The 17615-nt window shown below is 43.1% G+C and overlaps 1 protein-coding gene and 1 non-coding gene across 2 annotated transcripts; both read left to right on the top strand.

The window, feature by feature from the left end:
- Positions 1-2553: 2553 nt before the first annotated feature.
- Positions 2554-17615, top strand: DDX39B (DExD-box helicase 39B). The gene is made up of 11 exons (XM_060759467.2): positions 2554-2661; positions 6661-6900; positions 7033-7160; positions 7321-7413; positions 7573-7756; positions 9070-9188; positions 10859-10990; positions 11883-11992; positions 14113-14257; positions 14718-14865; positions 16775-17615. Exons 2-11 carry the CDS (start codon positions 6690-6692, stop codon positions 16789-16791), a joined length of 1287 nt encoding a protein of 428 aa, XP_060615450.1. The 5' UTR covers positions 2554-2661; positions 6661-6689; the 3' UTR covers positions 16792-17615.
- LOC132769554 (small nucleolar RNA SNORD52) lies at positions 12034-12103 on the top strand. Its single transcript, XR_009630879.1, has one exon. It is a non-coding gene; the product is annotated as a small nucleolar RNA SNORD52 (small nucleolar RNA).

Below are 17615 nucleotides of genomic sequence, written 5' to 3' on the forward strand. Positions count from 1 at the left end.
GGGAAGGTAATGGCGCTCCATGCAGTCATGCCAGCCACATGACCTTGGAGGTGTCTACGGACAACGCTGGCTCTTCGGCTTAGAAATGGAGATGAGCACCACACCCCAGAGTCAGACATGACTGGACATAATGTCAGGGGACTACCTTTACCTTTTTATACATATCAATTTTTTTCTCTTCCTTCTTCCTCCCTCTGGGAACAGTTGTTTCTCTGCTCTTTGTATTATTTTATTTATTCAATCATGAAGATTGTCTAATTCAATTTCTTATATTTCCCTTTCCCTTTGGTGATAAGCCTTTTCCATTTCGACTCCCAGTTCTCCTTAGGATGTTCATTCGTATATTTAATTCTCCTTTCAGTGATGTAATCTTGAAGCATGTCATCTGATAAATATTCATACCATTTTTAAAGTTCCCATTTCCCTTGCTCTTTCCATCCTAAGGTTACCGTTGTTTGGGTTGCTGCTAAGATATAGTCTACAGTTTCTACTCATTTTTTATTTCCACCTTTACATTTTAATAAAATATGGGTTAGATAATATTACTGTCAAGTGGATTGGAAAGTGGTTGACTGGATCCAAAGGGTGCTTCTATCCAAAGGATCATCATCTTCCACCTGGAAATAATAATAATAATAATAATAATATTTATTTATACCCCGCCACCATCTCCCTAGTGGAGACTTGGAGCGGCTTACATGGGGCCAAGCCCAGACAACATATTACAGCAATAAAATCAATACAAAAACAACAAATAACAACAACATCATCAAAATTACATTTTAAAAAAACGCAGTCATAAAATAACATTCTAATAAACACAATCACAATAACTATAACAATGGGTAGGCCGCATATACAGGATAAAAACAAAGGACTGAAATGAGATAAAATAGGAGCAGGACATTTACAGGGAACTCATAAAATACATAGAGTTGTGAGGCTAAACTTCCCATTTGGGGGGCGCAAGCTCCAGTAGCAAAAACGTTGAGGGGTGCAAAATGTCGTGGTGTGCACCTAATCACTAAAGGCGCAGCAGAAGAGCCAGGTTTTAAGGTTCTTTTTAAACATTTCTAGTGAAGGGGCTTTCCTGATCTCTCCAGGTAAAGAGTTCCAAAGTCGGGGAGCCACAGAGGAGAAGTTGCCGTAAGTTGGAGGTAACAAAAAAGTGCATTATATAATATAATGTGGGAATCCAGTTCCCACAAGATGGGCTTGTGAGATTGATAGGGGTGAAAGGAGGACCTCCACCGAAGATCGAAGGGCCTGGGTTGGTACATGGAGGGAGATGCGGTCACGAAGGTAGGCGGGTCCTAGACACGAATCAAGGAACATGAAAAGCACTACACTACAGAGTAATTCAACTAATTGATTCAAGAAGTGACCAATGGGTGCCAGAGAGTCTGTTCTGAGCCCAGTGCTATTCTATATCTTCATCAATGACTTGAACAATGGAATAGAAGATGTGCTTATCAAGTTTGCAGATGACACCAAATTGGAAGCGATAGCAAATACCCCAGAGGCCAGGATCAGAATCCAAAATGACCTTACTAGGTTAGGGAACTAGGCCAAAACTAACAAGATGAATTTCAACAGAGAAATGTATGGTACAACACTTTTGACAATAAAGCCAGAGGGGGATTAGCCGAGTGGGTGAAGGTGGTGGTGAACGCCTCCCTTCGAGAAGGCAACATTCCAGTGAGCTTAAAATAAACTGTAATAAAACCGTTATTGAAAAAACCATCACTGGACCCCACTTAATTTGTCAACTATTGGCCTGTTTCCAATATCCCCTTTTTGGGCAAAGTCCTGAAACATGTGGTGGCCTCACAACTCCAGGTATTCTTGGAAGACACGGACTATCAGGATCCAGCACAGTCTGGCTTTAGGATGGGACATGGAGCCGAGACAGCCTTGGTCACCTTAATGGATTATGTACACTAGACATGTCCCCGTTAGTTCTGCAGGACCTCTCTGCTTGGTAAGGGTCACTCGCAGAAGCCAGAAGCAGTTGGTACCGGGTGCAGGGGCTCCACGCCAACAGAGGCAAAGACAGACTGCCCAGATTAGAAGTTAAGGATTTCCCCATTAGGTAAAATACAGTTATGAAGATAGTGCCTGTTCCCTGTGGACAAGATTGAGAGAGAGCCAACAGACTATTAAGAAGGCCTTAAAGTACCTGTTTGTTTTCAATAATAAAGAATTTTGTTGAACCTTTAAGCAATCTAAAGACTCTGTTTTAAGGAAATCCAAAGGCCTTTAATCTGAGGCAGCCCTGGCGTCCCATTGGGCACACAGAATTTATGTCCTGTCTTGTACTGCATTACATTTCTCCTATTTGGTGTCCTTTGCAGACGCCTCCCTCAAAATCTTATCATAATCTTGGATATTTTTGAATAAATGCCATAAATATTGAAATAACGCGCACGTGATTTTTTTTCTTAAAAAATGCTTTTTCGAACCAGAACACGAATAACCATCCTTATTGCCATTGTTCTAGTTAGGCACTGGTTTAGACAAAAAGCCCGCGAGAATGCCGCGGGGTCCTCACATCAGGTCCCTTTTGGAGCTTCCGCCGTGCTCTGCGCTGGCCGGAAGTCGTTTTCACTCGACTGTGGCCGCCTCTTCGCGCACTCGACCAGCTCCTCCCCTTTGCCAGAGGTAAGATGCTCCTCCGTTATCTCCTCTCCATCGGCGCACCGTTGTGCCATCCGCTCCATCACGGGGTCGATATCGATTTTAGAAGCGATTGCGCGTCCGATGGTTGTCTTTTTGAGGGCCTTTTCCCGACTCAAGTGCCTTAAAACCGGGTTAAAAGATGGAGGGGGGTAGTAACGCATTCATTGTTATTGAGTGAATCCAAGATGGCGGACGTCTCGGCGCTTTGGCGTTGTTTTCACCGCGCTGTTTGTAATCTTGAAACATCGGCTGGATGCTGTTAGGCAGCTCTTCAGCGCCTGGTTGGGTGGCGAGAGGGAACTCTTCTGCAACCTTTCAAGCGGAAATTGGTGGAGAAATTTGAAATATAAAGGATTTAAGTCTGGCATTTCCATCGCCCCTCCCCCTTCCATTCTGTGCTCTTAATAGGATTTTGATATAGTTTCAACAGAAAGGTTTTTTGCTGGATGATATCTTAATGCAGCTTCATATTTTGCTTCTTTGAGTCATTTTGAAGGAAGTTATTCCAAACAGTTTGGCACCGCCTTTTATTCCATTTTGAAATTGAGGTTTTTAAAAAGATAGTAAGTATTGCTTACTATTAATTGAAAATGCAGCTATAATGCAGATACTTTTTGGTGCATTTTGGTATTTCTGGGTGATAAAACGAACCGAGGAAAGCTCAAAGCAATGAATGGTGGACTCGAATAGGATAGCAAACAGTTTAAAAAGAATATATATACATACTATATATATATACACATATACATATACATATACACACACACACTCTTAAAGAGGCCCTATAACCTCATGTGGCTTTGCTTGGTTTGCATTTAGGACTAATGTGCTGCAACCATTTTAATAGGAAGAGAGAGAGAGCTCCCTCTTGTTATGTGTTCTTTTGTCCTTTGGATGGGCGTAACCTCTCCCATCAGAGATACCCATATGGAGGATGGCTGGGTCTATGCTGCTGTATAATCCAGTTTCTGGACCCAGATTATCTGTTTTGAACTGGATTATCTGTATCTACACTGCCGTATAATCCAGTTCAAAGCAAATAATCTGGATTCAGAAACTGGGTTATATGGCTGTGCAGATGAGGCCTGTGTTCCTAAGACTAGAAGGTCAAATTGTCAGAGTATGAGAAGAATCCTCAAGAAATATGTAGATAAATTCCTCATAGAATTGCCCATCTAGTCCAACCCCATTCTACCATGCAGGGAGACACAATCAAAACACCTCGACGGATGGTCATCTATCCTCTGCTTAAAAACCTCTAAATGTTCCAAAGCAGAGAATGTCAAGCCCTTAGAATAGATAACAGATTATTTTTATTTATTTGAGAAATGTATATTCCGTCTTTCTCTAACCCAGACCCAAGCCAGTTACAATAGAATAAAAACATAAAATACAAAAGTTAAAACAAACCCATCTATATAAATAAAAATGTAATGTTCATTTGTGGGATTAACAGAACTCAAAAACCATTGGACAAATTGACACCAAATTTGGACACAAGACACCTAACAACTCAAATATATGTCCTTCACTCAAAAAAAATGATTTTGTCATTTGGGAGTTGTAGTTGCTGGGATTTATAGTTCACCTAAAATCAAAGAACATTCTGAACCCCACCAACGATGGAGTTGAACCAAACTTGGCACACAGTTCTCCCATGATCAACAGAAAACACTGGAAAGGTTTGGTGGACATTCACCTTGAGTTTTGGAGTTGTAGTTCACCTACATCCAGAGATCACTGTGGACTCAAACAATGATGGATCTGGACCAAACTCTACAAGAATACTCAATATGCCCAAATGTGAATACTGGTGGAGTTTGGGGAAAATAGAATCTTGACATTTGGGAGTTGTAGTTGCTGAGATTTATAGTTCACCTACATTCACAGAGCATTCTGAACCCCACCAACGATAGAATTGGGCCAAACTTCCCACACACAGAACCCCCATGTGGACCACAGCAACGTGTGGCAGGGGATGGCTAGTTAAACATAAATATTATAAACACTAAACACAATTAAAACCTTGTGAACATTAAAACCAAGATCACCACCACCACCACTTGTTTGGTTTAATTAAACATAAAAAGGAACATATTAATGCCCTTAATGTTTTTGGAGTTTTAGGATGTAGTAGTAGTAGTGTTCTAGAAAAAGTATTTCAAATCTTTTGTTTTTTATATTATTTTGTATGTATACCTGTATGTAGGTTTTGTTTTAATCTATCTAAATAAAAATAATTTTTTAAAAACTCCCAGACATGTGGCAATCCACCTTGTGCTAAAAAAACCTCCAGATGAGGGGATGATTCCATCACACTCCAAGGTAGCATATTTACTGCCAGAAACCTCGTATCACCGGTTTTTCCTAAAGTCTTTCCTTCTATGTAGGAAGCCTACAAATATTTGTACAGGGGAAATGTAGGGAAATTCTTACTGTATTTGCTCTAATATTAGAGCTGCTTCTTTAGCCTTCTTTTCCCACCATCAAAAGTATTCCAAGCAGATACTGCAGGGCACCTTGTGTGGAGCTGCTGATAGCCCAGGAAAAACATAATTTCATGATAGTATTTATTCATCCTTTCTGCTGCTGTTATGTTAGAATCCCATCAGTTTACAAAAAACAAGTCATGCTCCTGAATGAAGTAGGGGAAAATCTGGCTATCTAGTCGCATTTCATACACTCAGAAAGTTAAGAGAGACTTCCAAGGGCTCTCTAGTCCAAACCATTGTGGTATTTAGGAATCATAACACAAAATACCCATACGACACAGTATGTTTCATCACATTTCAGAAACTATGTCTCTTTGGTACTTAGAATCATAAAAGTTGGAAGAGACCAAAAGGCATTCCAAGCCTATCCCATTCTGCCAAGGCAGAAGTACACATACCGTAATTAAAATAACCCTTGACAGATGGCCATCCAGCTTCTTCTTTAAAATCCTCCAGAAAAGGAAACCCATTATACTTTGAGGTAGCATATTTCACTGCCAAACAGCTTTTACAATCAAAAATGTAAAATTTCATTTACAATGAAAAATGTTTCAAAAGTACTTCCTAATGCAGGGGTCCTCAAACTTTAAACAGAGGGCCAGGTCACAGTCCCTCAAATTGTTGGAGGGCCAGACTATAATTTGAAGAAAAAAAAACATGAATGCCTATGCACACTGCACATATCTTATTTGTAGTACAAAAAACACTAAAAACAATATAATAATTAAAATGAAGAACAATTTTAACAAATATAAACTTATTAGCATTTCAGTGGGAAGAGTGGGCCTGCTTTTGACTGATGAGATAGGATTGCTGTTCTTGTTGTGTACTTTCAAGTCATTTCGGACTTAGATTGACCCTGAGCAAGGGCCGGGTAAATGACCTTGGAGAGCCGTATCCAGCCCCTGGGCCTTAGTTTGAAGATCCCTGTCCTAATGTTTGAGTGGAATCTCTTTTTTCGCAGTTTGGATCTATTGCTCTGTGTTCTTGTCTCCAGAACAACAGAAAACAAGTGTGCCCCCTCCTCAATGCGTCCTCCTTTAGGTGTTTATTTAGAGTTTGGGTAGCCTGTATACTGGGGAAAGTATGCTGTTAGACACCTTGGGGATCTGTATGTTTTGACATCAGCTATTATTCTGCCCTTTGAGCTCCATTATTGAAAGGGCATGGTACAAATGAATATAATGATAATAATAGAATTAGGAGGTTTGGTGAATGTGACCCTCCATATATGGTTAAAACTGCTGTCCCCATCATTTCTCACAATAGGCCATGTTGTCTAGAGCTGAAAGGAGTTGCAAACAAGCAATAGATCAATTAGTGGTTAAAGGACCTAGTAATCTCTCTGCAGCAGATAAGGACAGCTAACTCTATGGCAGAAAGAAGCCACTGTTTGAAATGAGTACTGATTTGGTTTGTGTGGAGTTGCTATATCTGATGTGTGCTCTTAATGGTTGTTGCTCTAGTTTCACTGGAGTATTTATCTCAGTTTTTAGAGCAACAGAGAGAGCCATCATAATGACTGAGAACGACGTTGACAATGAGCTGTTGGATTATGAAGATGATGAGGTGGAAAACCAGGCAGCTGGAGAAGGAGTGGATGTCCCATCTAAGAAAGACGTCAAGGGGTCCTATGTCTCCATTCACAGTTCCGGTTTTCGTGATTTTTTGTTAAAACCAGAACTCCTCCGTGCCATTGTTGACTGTGGATTTGAGCACCCCTCAGAAGGTGAGCCCAAATCAAACCCTTATTTTGGGAAAAGTCTGGTGGGAGTTTATAGGGTAGAGGGCAGTTAAAAGCAAGAGCTTTCGAGGTCTGCAGAACCAGGAGGTGTTGATTGTATTCTCATTTCCAATACAGTGCAACATGAATGCATCCCCCAGGCAATTTTGGGCATGGATGTCCTATGCCAGGCCAAATCCGGTATGGGCAAGACTGCCGTCTTTGTTCTTGCCACACTTCAACAGTTGGAGCCAGTCACAGGACAGGTATGTTTAGGAAAAGCAAAACATTTTTTTTGTGGGGGCAGAGGGAAGGGTTGGGTGGGCACATCAGGGGCATGATAATCTTCCTAGTAAAATGACTTGAGGGAATATGTAATCTGTGATATCATGAGGAATAACAAATGCATTTCTGCTTCTTTGGCAGGTGTCTGTGCTCGTGATGTGTCACACCCGTGAGCTGGCCTTCCAGATCAGTAAGGAGTATGAACGCTTTTCCAAGTATATGCCCAGTGTCAAGGTGAGCTTCATGAATTATTTCTATCTCTTTCTGGAACCAAAGCCCACTTTTTACTAGCACAAATGAAAAATGTTTCAAAAGTAAATCTAGAGGATTGTGGGAAGGAAAGTGTGAAACTTATATATCTCTCTCTCCCTCTTCCTCCCTCCTGTAACCCAGGTGGCGGTGTTCTTTGGGGGCCTGTCCATCAAGAAGGATGAGGAGGTGCTGAAGAAGAACTGCCCGCATATCGTGGTGGGAACCCCGGGCCGCATCCTCGCTTTGGCCCGCAACAAGAGCCTCAACCTGAAACATATCAAGCATTTCATCCTGGACGAATGCGACAAGATGCTTGAGCAGCTTGGTGAGAGAGGGGTCCTTACTCTGGTGGGGTAAGATGTGAGTGTGGTGCAGAACTAACAGTATGAGGAGTGGTCAGGTTATGGAAACTGATGTTCTGAACTTCTTAGGCATCCATAAGCAGAAGTAGCAATGTTTTCTACTTTTGAGGCAGTACAGTGATCCTTTGCTCTAGTTGTTCTTTGAACTGGTTCCTATGAGGCAAACTGAAGAAAATTTTGATCATGAGCCTGACATGGAAGGAACTTTGTCTTGTCCTAAGTTCAGTTTCTTCCTGCCTCAAGAATAATACAGATGCTCTATTTTTCTAAAATGAACCAGAAAGGGAAAAATTGAGGTTGTGGCTGGAAATAACATTTCTAACATCACAATTTAGTTTGCATCATATATTGCTTTTTATTTTTCTCACCAAATAGCTGGTGCATTGGTTGCAGCTAGGATGAAGTTGTGTGAAAAGAATTCCCATCTTTGTAGCTTTTTAGAGAGGTTGAGAACCTCTCCTCTCTAATCAATAGATGTACTCTTAGGACTGCATGGAAATGTTTGCTGTGGGGAACCAGCCATGGTAGTTCCCTCCCCACTAACTTTAGAAATGGTTTGCAGAAAACATCTGGCCACCAGGACTATTTTTGAAGGGCGTGACTCCCTTTAGGACAGAGAAAAGTTGGGGATTTTCAGAACCTAGAAGGTCCTTTAGACTAGAGCAGTGGTTCTCAACCTGTGGGTCCCCATGTGTTTTGGCCTTCAACTCCCAGAAATCCTAATAGCTGATAAACTGGCTGGGTTTTCTGGAAGTTGAGTAAAACTCACAGATTGAGTAAAAATATTCATAGGCATCTGTTCCTTTCCTTATTCAGGAGCTCCTGGAATTTATGGGACTGGAAGAACTACTGAATGTAGATGTGGCCTAGTAGGGGAGCTTGAAGATGTTCCCTTTTTTACCACAACTTTTATCTCCTTTCCTAAACTGGTCATGTTTGGGAAATTCTGCAAGCTATACTCTATTCATTCCCCCTCCAGCTCTTCCTATTTGAGGAGTATCAGATTTACTGGGTATTCACAGTAGCAAGACAATAATTTCTAATGTTCTTTGTTGTCAATGTTCAATGTTTTATAGTTTACTGGTTTTAATCCCTTGTTATATGCTATTTTAGTTATGTGTTGTATTTTATATTTTGTGAGGCATTGCATTTTGCCATTTACTTCGTTGTGAACTGCTTTGAGTCCCTCCAGGAGTTGAGAAAAGCAGTATATAAATGAAATAAATAAACAACAATAATAATAAATTCGAACCTGTCTGTTCTTTCATCTTTGTAGATATGCGCCGGGATGTCCAGGAGATCTTCCGCATGACCCCTCATGAAAAGCAGGTCATGATGTTCAGTGCCACTCTCAGCAAGGAAATCCGCCCCGTGTGCCGCAAATTCATGCAAGACGTAATTACACCCCTTCTACCTTCTTTATTCACCTGGCTGGCCAGCTGACCAGCCTCCCTCTCTCCCTCCCTCCCTTCCATCCAGGGAAGGAGGAGGGGATCAGAGCTTAGAGAGAGCGCCACCGCCGTTGACAGCACCGTTGGGTTGTGCTGCTGCCGCCCATCACTTACCCCAGCCCCCCCTCAGGCATCGGTAGGGCACATAACTTCCGGAAGATCATTCGGGTTACATTAGCCAGAATAGGCACACACATGACACAAGTGATAGGCCTTTCCCAATAGGGCTAGAGAGCAATCACTCATGAGATCTCGTTCTATTTTTTTGACGCTGCTTGGCATATGGAGCGTCAATGTTTTGTTCAGAAGGGGATCCATTCCAGAAGGATCCTCTTGTACCGTCACACTGGGCAGGTGGTGCAGGATTAATTGCACCCCTCCTGCTGTCCTGTTTCCCTGCATTCCCTGCGCATGGGACCCATCTCTGTGCCTGCACCGTGTTCAGAAGATCCTGGCCCCCATGCACCCAAGATCGGAAGATCCTGGCCCACACACACACAGGCAAGTGGAGCCTTTTTCTTCTCACTACCATGCTCACCCGCACACAACATGCAGATACGTGTTCCTGCCCTCCCTGCCCTGTCCCTCCTGCCCATTCACTGTGGCTGGCACTCTGGAGACCTGCGGCGAAGGACTCCTTGGAGGATCGGAGAGATCAGCGGCAGCCAGTGGAGCGGACGCCTGGTGACCTGGAGGAGAAGTTTTATCCTTTTTTCAGTTCTGAACTGGCAAAAGCGCGTCATTCTGTTTTTGATTATTCCCCTTTTCCTTCTCCTTCTGCCTTGTGGGAAAGTGGCAATTTCAAGGGCATCCCTGGGCAAGGGGGGGGGGGAGGATAGAAGGAAGGGAACTGCTTTGCGGGAGCCATCTAGTTACACAGCAGGAAAGGGGTGGAGCTCATCTCAGTATTGATCTTGGGAAGATTCAGTGCAAGAAAAAGCATTTCGGCTAGTTATCTCTTTGAGGCCAGTATTCTTTATTTGGGAATGAATCAGATAGAGTGGTTTTCTGTGCTTGTTTAGGAAAATAGAAGGGGCAACTGCCATTGTCCTTGCTCTTTTGTGGCTTTTGATACTAGACAGCTGATACATTTTGGGAATTGGGATGTGAGCCTGGAGGAACCCTTTGATAGGATGGTTAAGGGCAGCATAGTCTGGGTGGCTGCAGCTCTTGGAACAAGCTCTAGTCACTTTCCCTACGCAAGTTCTGTCATTTTTTTTTGTTTTTGTTTCACATATATGAAGGAAGACATGTTCTTTAGTGGGTGGCTTGTTTGTCAAGTTCAGATCCTGCAAAGATAGATAAAACATTAGTGCTTTGCAAAGGGAAAGCCTTTTTTTAAAGCCACAGGGTGCTTTAGAGAAAACGTTAGCAAATGGGGAGAATCTTCCTCCTTAGAAGCTTTGGGCTGCTTGGGTTTGTTGACTGCAGAAAGGGTGGGTTGCCACTTTGCTTACTGCGCATTTCTTGAGGGACTGCAGAAGCCAGGTGTGTCTGTGGCAGGGGAAGATGCTGTTGCTGGGCCCGTCCATGCTTTTCGCCCTCCCCTCACCCCTCCCTCCAAACCCAGGTCTGCCTTGCCCTGGTCTAACCGGCCCTGGGTTTGCTCCTCAGCCCATGGAGATCTTCGTGGACGATGAGACCAAGCTGACGCTGCACGGTCTGCAGCAGTACTATGTCAAACTGAAAGACAACGAGAAGAACCGCAAGCTGTTTGATCTGCTTGATGTACTGGAGTTCAATCAGGTGCCTTGGGGAGGTGGGCCCCACTTCAAGGATGAGGGAGGAGGAACCAGTCTTGGGAGGCGGAAGTAGCGATTTGGGATTGGATCAAAGCAGAGTCCGTGAACGAGGCGTAAATATTACCAATTTGCCGCAGGATGTCAGCTTTTAAAAGCATATCAGAGCTCTTGAAAGTGAGCCTTGATGCATTGATTTTCCAGGCTGCAAACCAGAGCTTACCTTCCATGCCAATCCTGCCTGGACTTTAAGGGAGCCTATTGCTTCCAGTCCCTAAAAATGAAAGACAAATGCTGCTTAATACGTTGGTTTGGATATTGGGAGTAATTTCATCTAAGAAACAAATATAAAATGAGCAGCCACTCTAATGAGTATTTAGAGTGTTTACAATTATTACTTGATTTGTTACCATTTGTAACAAATGATACTTTTGAACAAATTAATGAGTACTAATTATAATTCATGTTTATGAGTCCCTCCGGATTTAAAATTAATGCATTAACACTAATGCTAATCTTTCCAAGCTCTGAACCAAAAGTTACCAAGTCAGGAAGGTTGGATACAAAATTTTAACTAAGCTTTGAGCACGTAGGAACAGACTCTAGGGTAGTTTGCCTGTGGGACATTTGGGTTCTTTCTGTGAATGAAGTTTTGAGGCTCATCCTGACAGGTTTTGTAGTGGGGTTCAGCAGGATGGTAAAAGTATCCCTCCACATTTGCTGGAGCTGGGGTGCACAGGGCTCCTGTGATATTAATTAATCATTAAAGTAATCAGATCTTCACAACTAAAGCCTGCAAATCTGGAGGGCTTACTATATGTGCCATAGGTAAGAAAAACAAGGTTCCTGTCCCTCCTTGCTGCTGACAGTGGTGGTTGACCTTTCCTTTTCTCATCTAGGTGGTCATCTTTGTGAAGTCTGTGCAGCGGTGCATTGCACTCGCTCAGCTGCTGGTGGAGCAGAACTTCCCTGCCATTGCCATACACCGGGGCATGCCTCAGGAAGAGAGGTGAGAGGGCCTAAGGGAGGGAGTCATCTGAGGGTCTCCTCTGCAATGATGAGCTTGCTCAGACTAGAGTCTCTGATTCTGTTCTGTGAAGTTCCTCTTAAGCGCTGAGCAGTGGCCCCTGCAGATGTAATTGATGCTGAGATTCAGCAGGCATTTGCCAACTGTAGGTTGGCAGTAGGAAGACTTTTAACAGATCCTTTCTAGGCCCACGTGGAATGTGACAGATAATTATTTTGATTTGGAAGCAGTAGTGAAAACTTGTTTTTCTGTTGGTCCATGGTTTGTGACTCCAAAGACCTTGTTTGAAATATTGGAAGCCATTAAGCTATGTCCCCCTATTTAGCATGATGTGTCCTATTGCTGTTTTCTGGGTCAGGATCCAGCACTTGAAGCTAAATTCACATTGCTTCTGGAGTGATAGGTTTGGATTGAAAACTTCATAGACTTATTGGGAAGGAATTCAAATCAAACGCTCTGTGAGAGCTGAGCCATGGTGGCGCAATGGGTTAATTTATTTACAGCATTTATATTCTGCCCTTCTCATCCCGCAGGGGACTCAGGGCGGATTACAGTTTACACATATATGGCAAACATTCAATGCCAGTTTTGAGTTACAACATATACAGGCATACACAGAGGCTATTTAACTTTTTCTGGCCACCAGGGGAGCTGTCGCTTTCATCGTCCATCTGCGACACTAATGTACTTCCGCATTCCCCGCATGCTTTTGCTGGAGTCTTTTTATGGACTCGTAAATTAGTTAATTTAGCCTACCCACACTTTAAGGTGATACCTAATTTTCCTACTTGACAGATGCAACTGTCTTTCGGGTTGCAAAGATCGACAACAGGCTACACAATTTGTTGGAAAACCACTCCACCCCGGACTGGCTTCGAACTCATGACCTTTTGGTCAGAGTGATCTTGATGCAGCTGACACTCGGCCAGCTGCGCCACAATCCCGGTGTTAAATGGTTGTGCTGGCTAGACTTCGGACCTGAAGGTTGGCAATTAGAATCCATGAGATGGGATGAGCTCCTGTCTGTCAGCTCCAACTTCCTGTTCAGGGACACGAGTGAAGCAGCGTATAAAATATTAGCAACTAGCATTTGTCTGAACCAGAAATGTTGCAAAGATGTTCCAAATCAAGTAACCATATTATTGTACACTGCAGCATTTCTGTTAGACATGCCAAATGATTGATTGATTGATTGATTGATTGATAGATAGATAGATAGATAAATAGATAAATAGATAAATAGATAAATAGATAAATAGATAGAATGAATGAATGTGTTTTAAAAACCCCACTCCACCCCATAAATCAAACATCATCAAAGGTGCCTGCATGATCAGAGAAAAGAAGGAGGGATTGTGGTTAAGGCAGGATGGGGCTCTATTAAGTGCCCTTAAAGGGTGTAAGAGCGAATTGGCATTGTGCCAATTCACCTGACCCTGCCTCTTTTGGCCCTGTGTGTGTGAATAGACAGAGAAATGCAAAACTTGTGGGTACAGTGATGAGGTGTTAATCTGACCCGAGAAAGTAGACATAGGGCAAATCTACACCAGGCATTGGCAAACGTTTTTATAAAGGGAGGAACATTACTGACTTCAGTGAGCTCCATGTGGATGGTAAAACATCCGGACATCCCCTAGGCAATGTCCTGGCAGACAGCCAATTCTCTCACACCAGAAGTGACTTTCATGATTTAAAAAAAATGAGAGCTGGGTAAAGGTGTGGTGTCCAGATTAGCAAAGCGTGAGTGACAGTTTTCTTTTGGTCCCTTGTTAATAAGAGGTGTCATATTTCATCCATTGTTAAGATAAACCTGCCATTCTAAGACGTCCCTCATTTTTAGAGATGTTTATCTAAGGCAGTGGTTCTCAACCTGTGGGTCCCCAGGTGTTTTGGCCTACAACTCCCAGAAATCCCAGGCAGTTTACCAACTGTTATGATTTCTGGGAGTTGGAAGGCCAAAACATCAGGGGACCCACAGGTTGAGAACCACTGATCTAGGAGAAAAAACTGAGTCTTAGAATTAAAGAAACACAGTTTTTCTAGGGAAGAAGAGGTAGCTAACTTGCTTTGTGTGCATATGGGAGTCTTTTTTTTTCTTGCAGGTTGTCACGGTACCAGCAGTTCAAGGATTTCCAGCGCCGTATCTTGGTGGCCACGAATCTCTTTGGTCGTGGCATGGACATTGAGCGGGTCAATATCGCTTTCAATTACGACATGCCAGAAGATTCAGACACTTACCTGCACCGGGTGAGTTGAGGTCCATAGGTCCTGGAAGTGGGGAGACACGTTTATAAATCCCAAGGTAGAGCTGCCCTGATGAGCTTGCTAGACTAGAGTCTCTGACTTGCTGATGTTTCTTTCAGCCCTGAGCAGCACTCTTGGCCTTGGTGGGCTTTCATAGGTTTGTTTTTTTTATTTCAATAGGGTTTGCTGTTACCTGTCGAATTTTTGGGAGTTGTAGTTTGGTGAGGCCCCAGCACTCTGGGAGAAAAGACTAAAGACCTTAGAAAACTACAACTCCCAGGGTTTCAAAAGCTTTGAAACCTGAAGATTATTTAATGTCAGCCTACATACATTTTTTTTAAATTGTGTCTTGGTTGTCTTTCCTTTTGGGTCCTCTGTTAAATTGTGGGGAGAGCTGGATTGAAGTGCCTGAAGTGTCCTGTGTCGGCACCAAATCTTGATTTTTCTTTTGTGAATCCTGCAGGTGGCGCGTGCTGGGCGCTTCGGCACCAAGGGCTTGGCGATCACTTTCGTGTCGGATGAAAACGACGCCAAGATTCTCAACGAGGTGCAGGACCGCTTTGAGGTCAACATCAGTGAGCTTCCTGACGAGATTGACATCTCCTCCTACAGTGAGTGTTGCATGTTGGCAGGAGGGGGATGAGGAGGGAGGGAAATTTCCGGTGCTTGGTTGAGCTTAATAGTCAACTGGGGCTTGGAGAAGGCATGAACTGGCAAGGGAGATTGAATTAGTTGAATTATTGTTTAGATTAGCTAGAGAAAGGCATGGGCAAACTCCTACAATTCCTAACAGGAAAAACGAGAATTCCATACAAGAACCAATCGGGGTCAGCTAACACTTCCCACCAAAGAATCCCACAGGCAGCAACCAGCAGTGGTTCTCAACCTGGGATCCCCAGATGTTTTTGGCCTACAACTCCCAGAAATCTCAGCCAGTTTATCAGTTGTTAGGATTTCTGGGAGTTGTAGGCCAAAAACATCTGGGGATCCCAGGCTGAGAACCACTGAGCTAGGCTTTGAAGCTGCAAGGCAATTCAGTGTATTTTTAATTCTGTTAATTGTATATTGTTAGGCATCAAATTGCTGCCTGGTTGTAAGCTGCCTTGAGTCACTTTCGGGTTTGAGAAAGGCGGGATAGAAGTATCGTAAATAAATAATCAAGGTAGCCAATTGCAAAATTCGCACTTGCCTCAGGTAAACAAGAGTTCTTTCTCCCACCCTGGACATCATTCCACAGATATATAAACCCCACTTTCCTAGTTTCCAGCAGACCTCACAGCCACTGGGGATGCTTGTCATAGATGCCGGTAAAAGGTCAGGAGAGAATGCTTCTGGAACATGGCCATATAGCCCAGAAAACTCAAAACAACTATGTTTATTTTAATTGAAAGTTTTTGTGGCATTGAATTTTTGCTTATGTGTAAATGCCGCTCTGAATACCCTTTGGGGTGAGAAGGGCGGGATATAAATATGGTAAATAAATAAATAATCTGCAATAGCCATATCAGAATACTTCCTAATGACTTAATTTGCAAAGTACTGGGTAGATTCTTCACAGTGGGCTGTATAGGACCTCTTTTGAGTGCTGAACATCTTCCTAAACAACCCAGACAGCTGCAGCAGGAGCAGAAATACACACAGAGCCACTGCTCTCAAAAACAATCTGCCAGTCATACTGAAAGGAGAAAAAGGTTTAATGTATTGTCAAAGGCTTTCATGGCTGAAATCACTGGGTTGTTGTAGGTTTTTTCGGGCTATATGGCCATGTTCTAAAGGCATTTTTCTCCTGACGTTTCGCCTGCATGTATGGCAAGCATCCTCAGAGGTAGTGAGGTCTGTTGGAACTAGGAAAAAGGGTTTATATATCTGTGGAATGACCAGGGTGGGACAAAGGACTCAACCTGGACGAACCTGGACACGGCATATTATTTGAGAACACAGAAATGCTGGACCACTCCTAACAACCACCATGTCAGACTACACAGAGAAGCCATTGAAATCCACAAGCATGTGGACAATTTCAACAGAAAGGAGGAAACCATGAAAATGAACAAAATCTGGCTACCAGTATTAAAAAAAAAACTCCAAAATTAGAACAGCACAACAACAGAGAGGAAACAAACAAGGACATTTAATCACCTCTCAACAAAGGATTTCTCCAGGCACTGCCAGGCAATCAAATACTAATCAAGGTGATCAGTTTAAACATTCACACCTGGCTCCAGCAGACAAGAGTCCTTTGTCCCACCCTGGTCATCCCACAGATATATAAACCCTTTTTCCTAGTTCCAACAGACCTCACTACCTCTGAGAATGCTTACCATAGATGCAGGCAAAACGTCAGGAGAAAAATGCCTTTAGAACATGGCTATATAGCCTGAAAAAACCCTACAACAACCCAGAAAAAAAGGATGTTTTGGAAATTATAGAAAATCTTTGGAAATGATGAGTAGGAATTGTGGGAGTTGATGTCTAAAACAAGTTTAGTTCTGGCTAACACTCGTCATTGTCTCTTAACAGTTGAACAGACCCGATAAAGGGGGACCCCTTCCCTCTCTATGTTCACCATGGTTTTAGTTCCTGACCTCCTCCGCTTCCCTGAAACTTCACCTTTAATTTCACCTGATGGAGAACGAGGGGACCGGCAGCCTGCAAAACACAAACATGCCCCAATAACCCAAATCCAGCAGCAGGGATGGAAGAGTTGCTGTCCAAGTGAGAACGGGGTCTCCTGAGCTCCCTAGAGTCACGTGGGAAGCCCTCAGGTTGACTGTCCCGTTGCCCAGCCGGCATTTAAGAAGATAACAGAGGGTCCCACTACCGACACCTGCATGCGAGACACATGTTCGAATGGATTCCCACTGCCTGCCTGTCTTCCTGCCAGGACGATTTGGGGACTCCACCTGTCTGTTGGCTTTGCCCTGCTTCCTCTTCACATCAGCACTTACCATCTTCCTGCGACGGGAGGCACAAAAGCAAGAGGAGTTTTGATGGCGGTGCTCTGTGAATTTCTGGCATTTAGAATTATGTTATGTTGTACAAGGGTGAAAAAACTTTTGGGAGGAGGGATTGAGTGCACAGACATCTTTTTTTTGTATGGCCATTCATGACAATTTTTAAGGCTTCTGTATTTTTCTTATGCGTGTTCCCCATCCTTTTAAAAATTTTGTTTGCATGTTAACATATGAAGCCCCTGTCCCAGCTGGTTTCTTCTGGCAGGTAAATTAGTAGTGCAAAATCGACAAATGTTTTAGCCGTGGCTTGTTCTTTCTTCCCCCTTTGATGCCCTCTTTATTTTATTTTTTTGGTAATAAAGGAACCCAGTGTTATGGGTGTTGAATTAAACTAGTCTTGTGAATAA

The sequence above is a fragment of the Anolis sagrei genome, chromosome 2, assembly GCF_037176765.1.
Source record: "Anolis sagrei isolate rAnoSag1 chromosome 2, rAnoSag1.mat, whole genome shotgun sequence".
Classification (NCBI taxonomy): Eukaryota; Metazoa; Chordata; class Lepidosauria; order Squamata; family Dactyloidae; genus Anolis; species Anolis sagrei.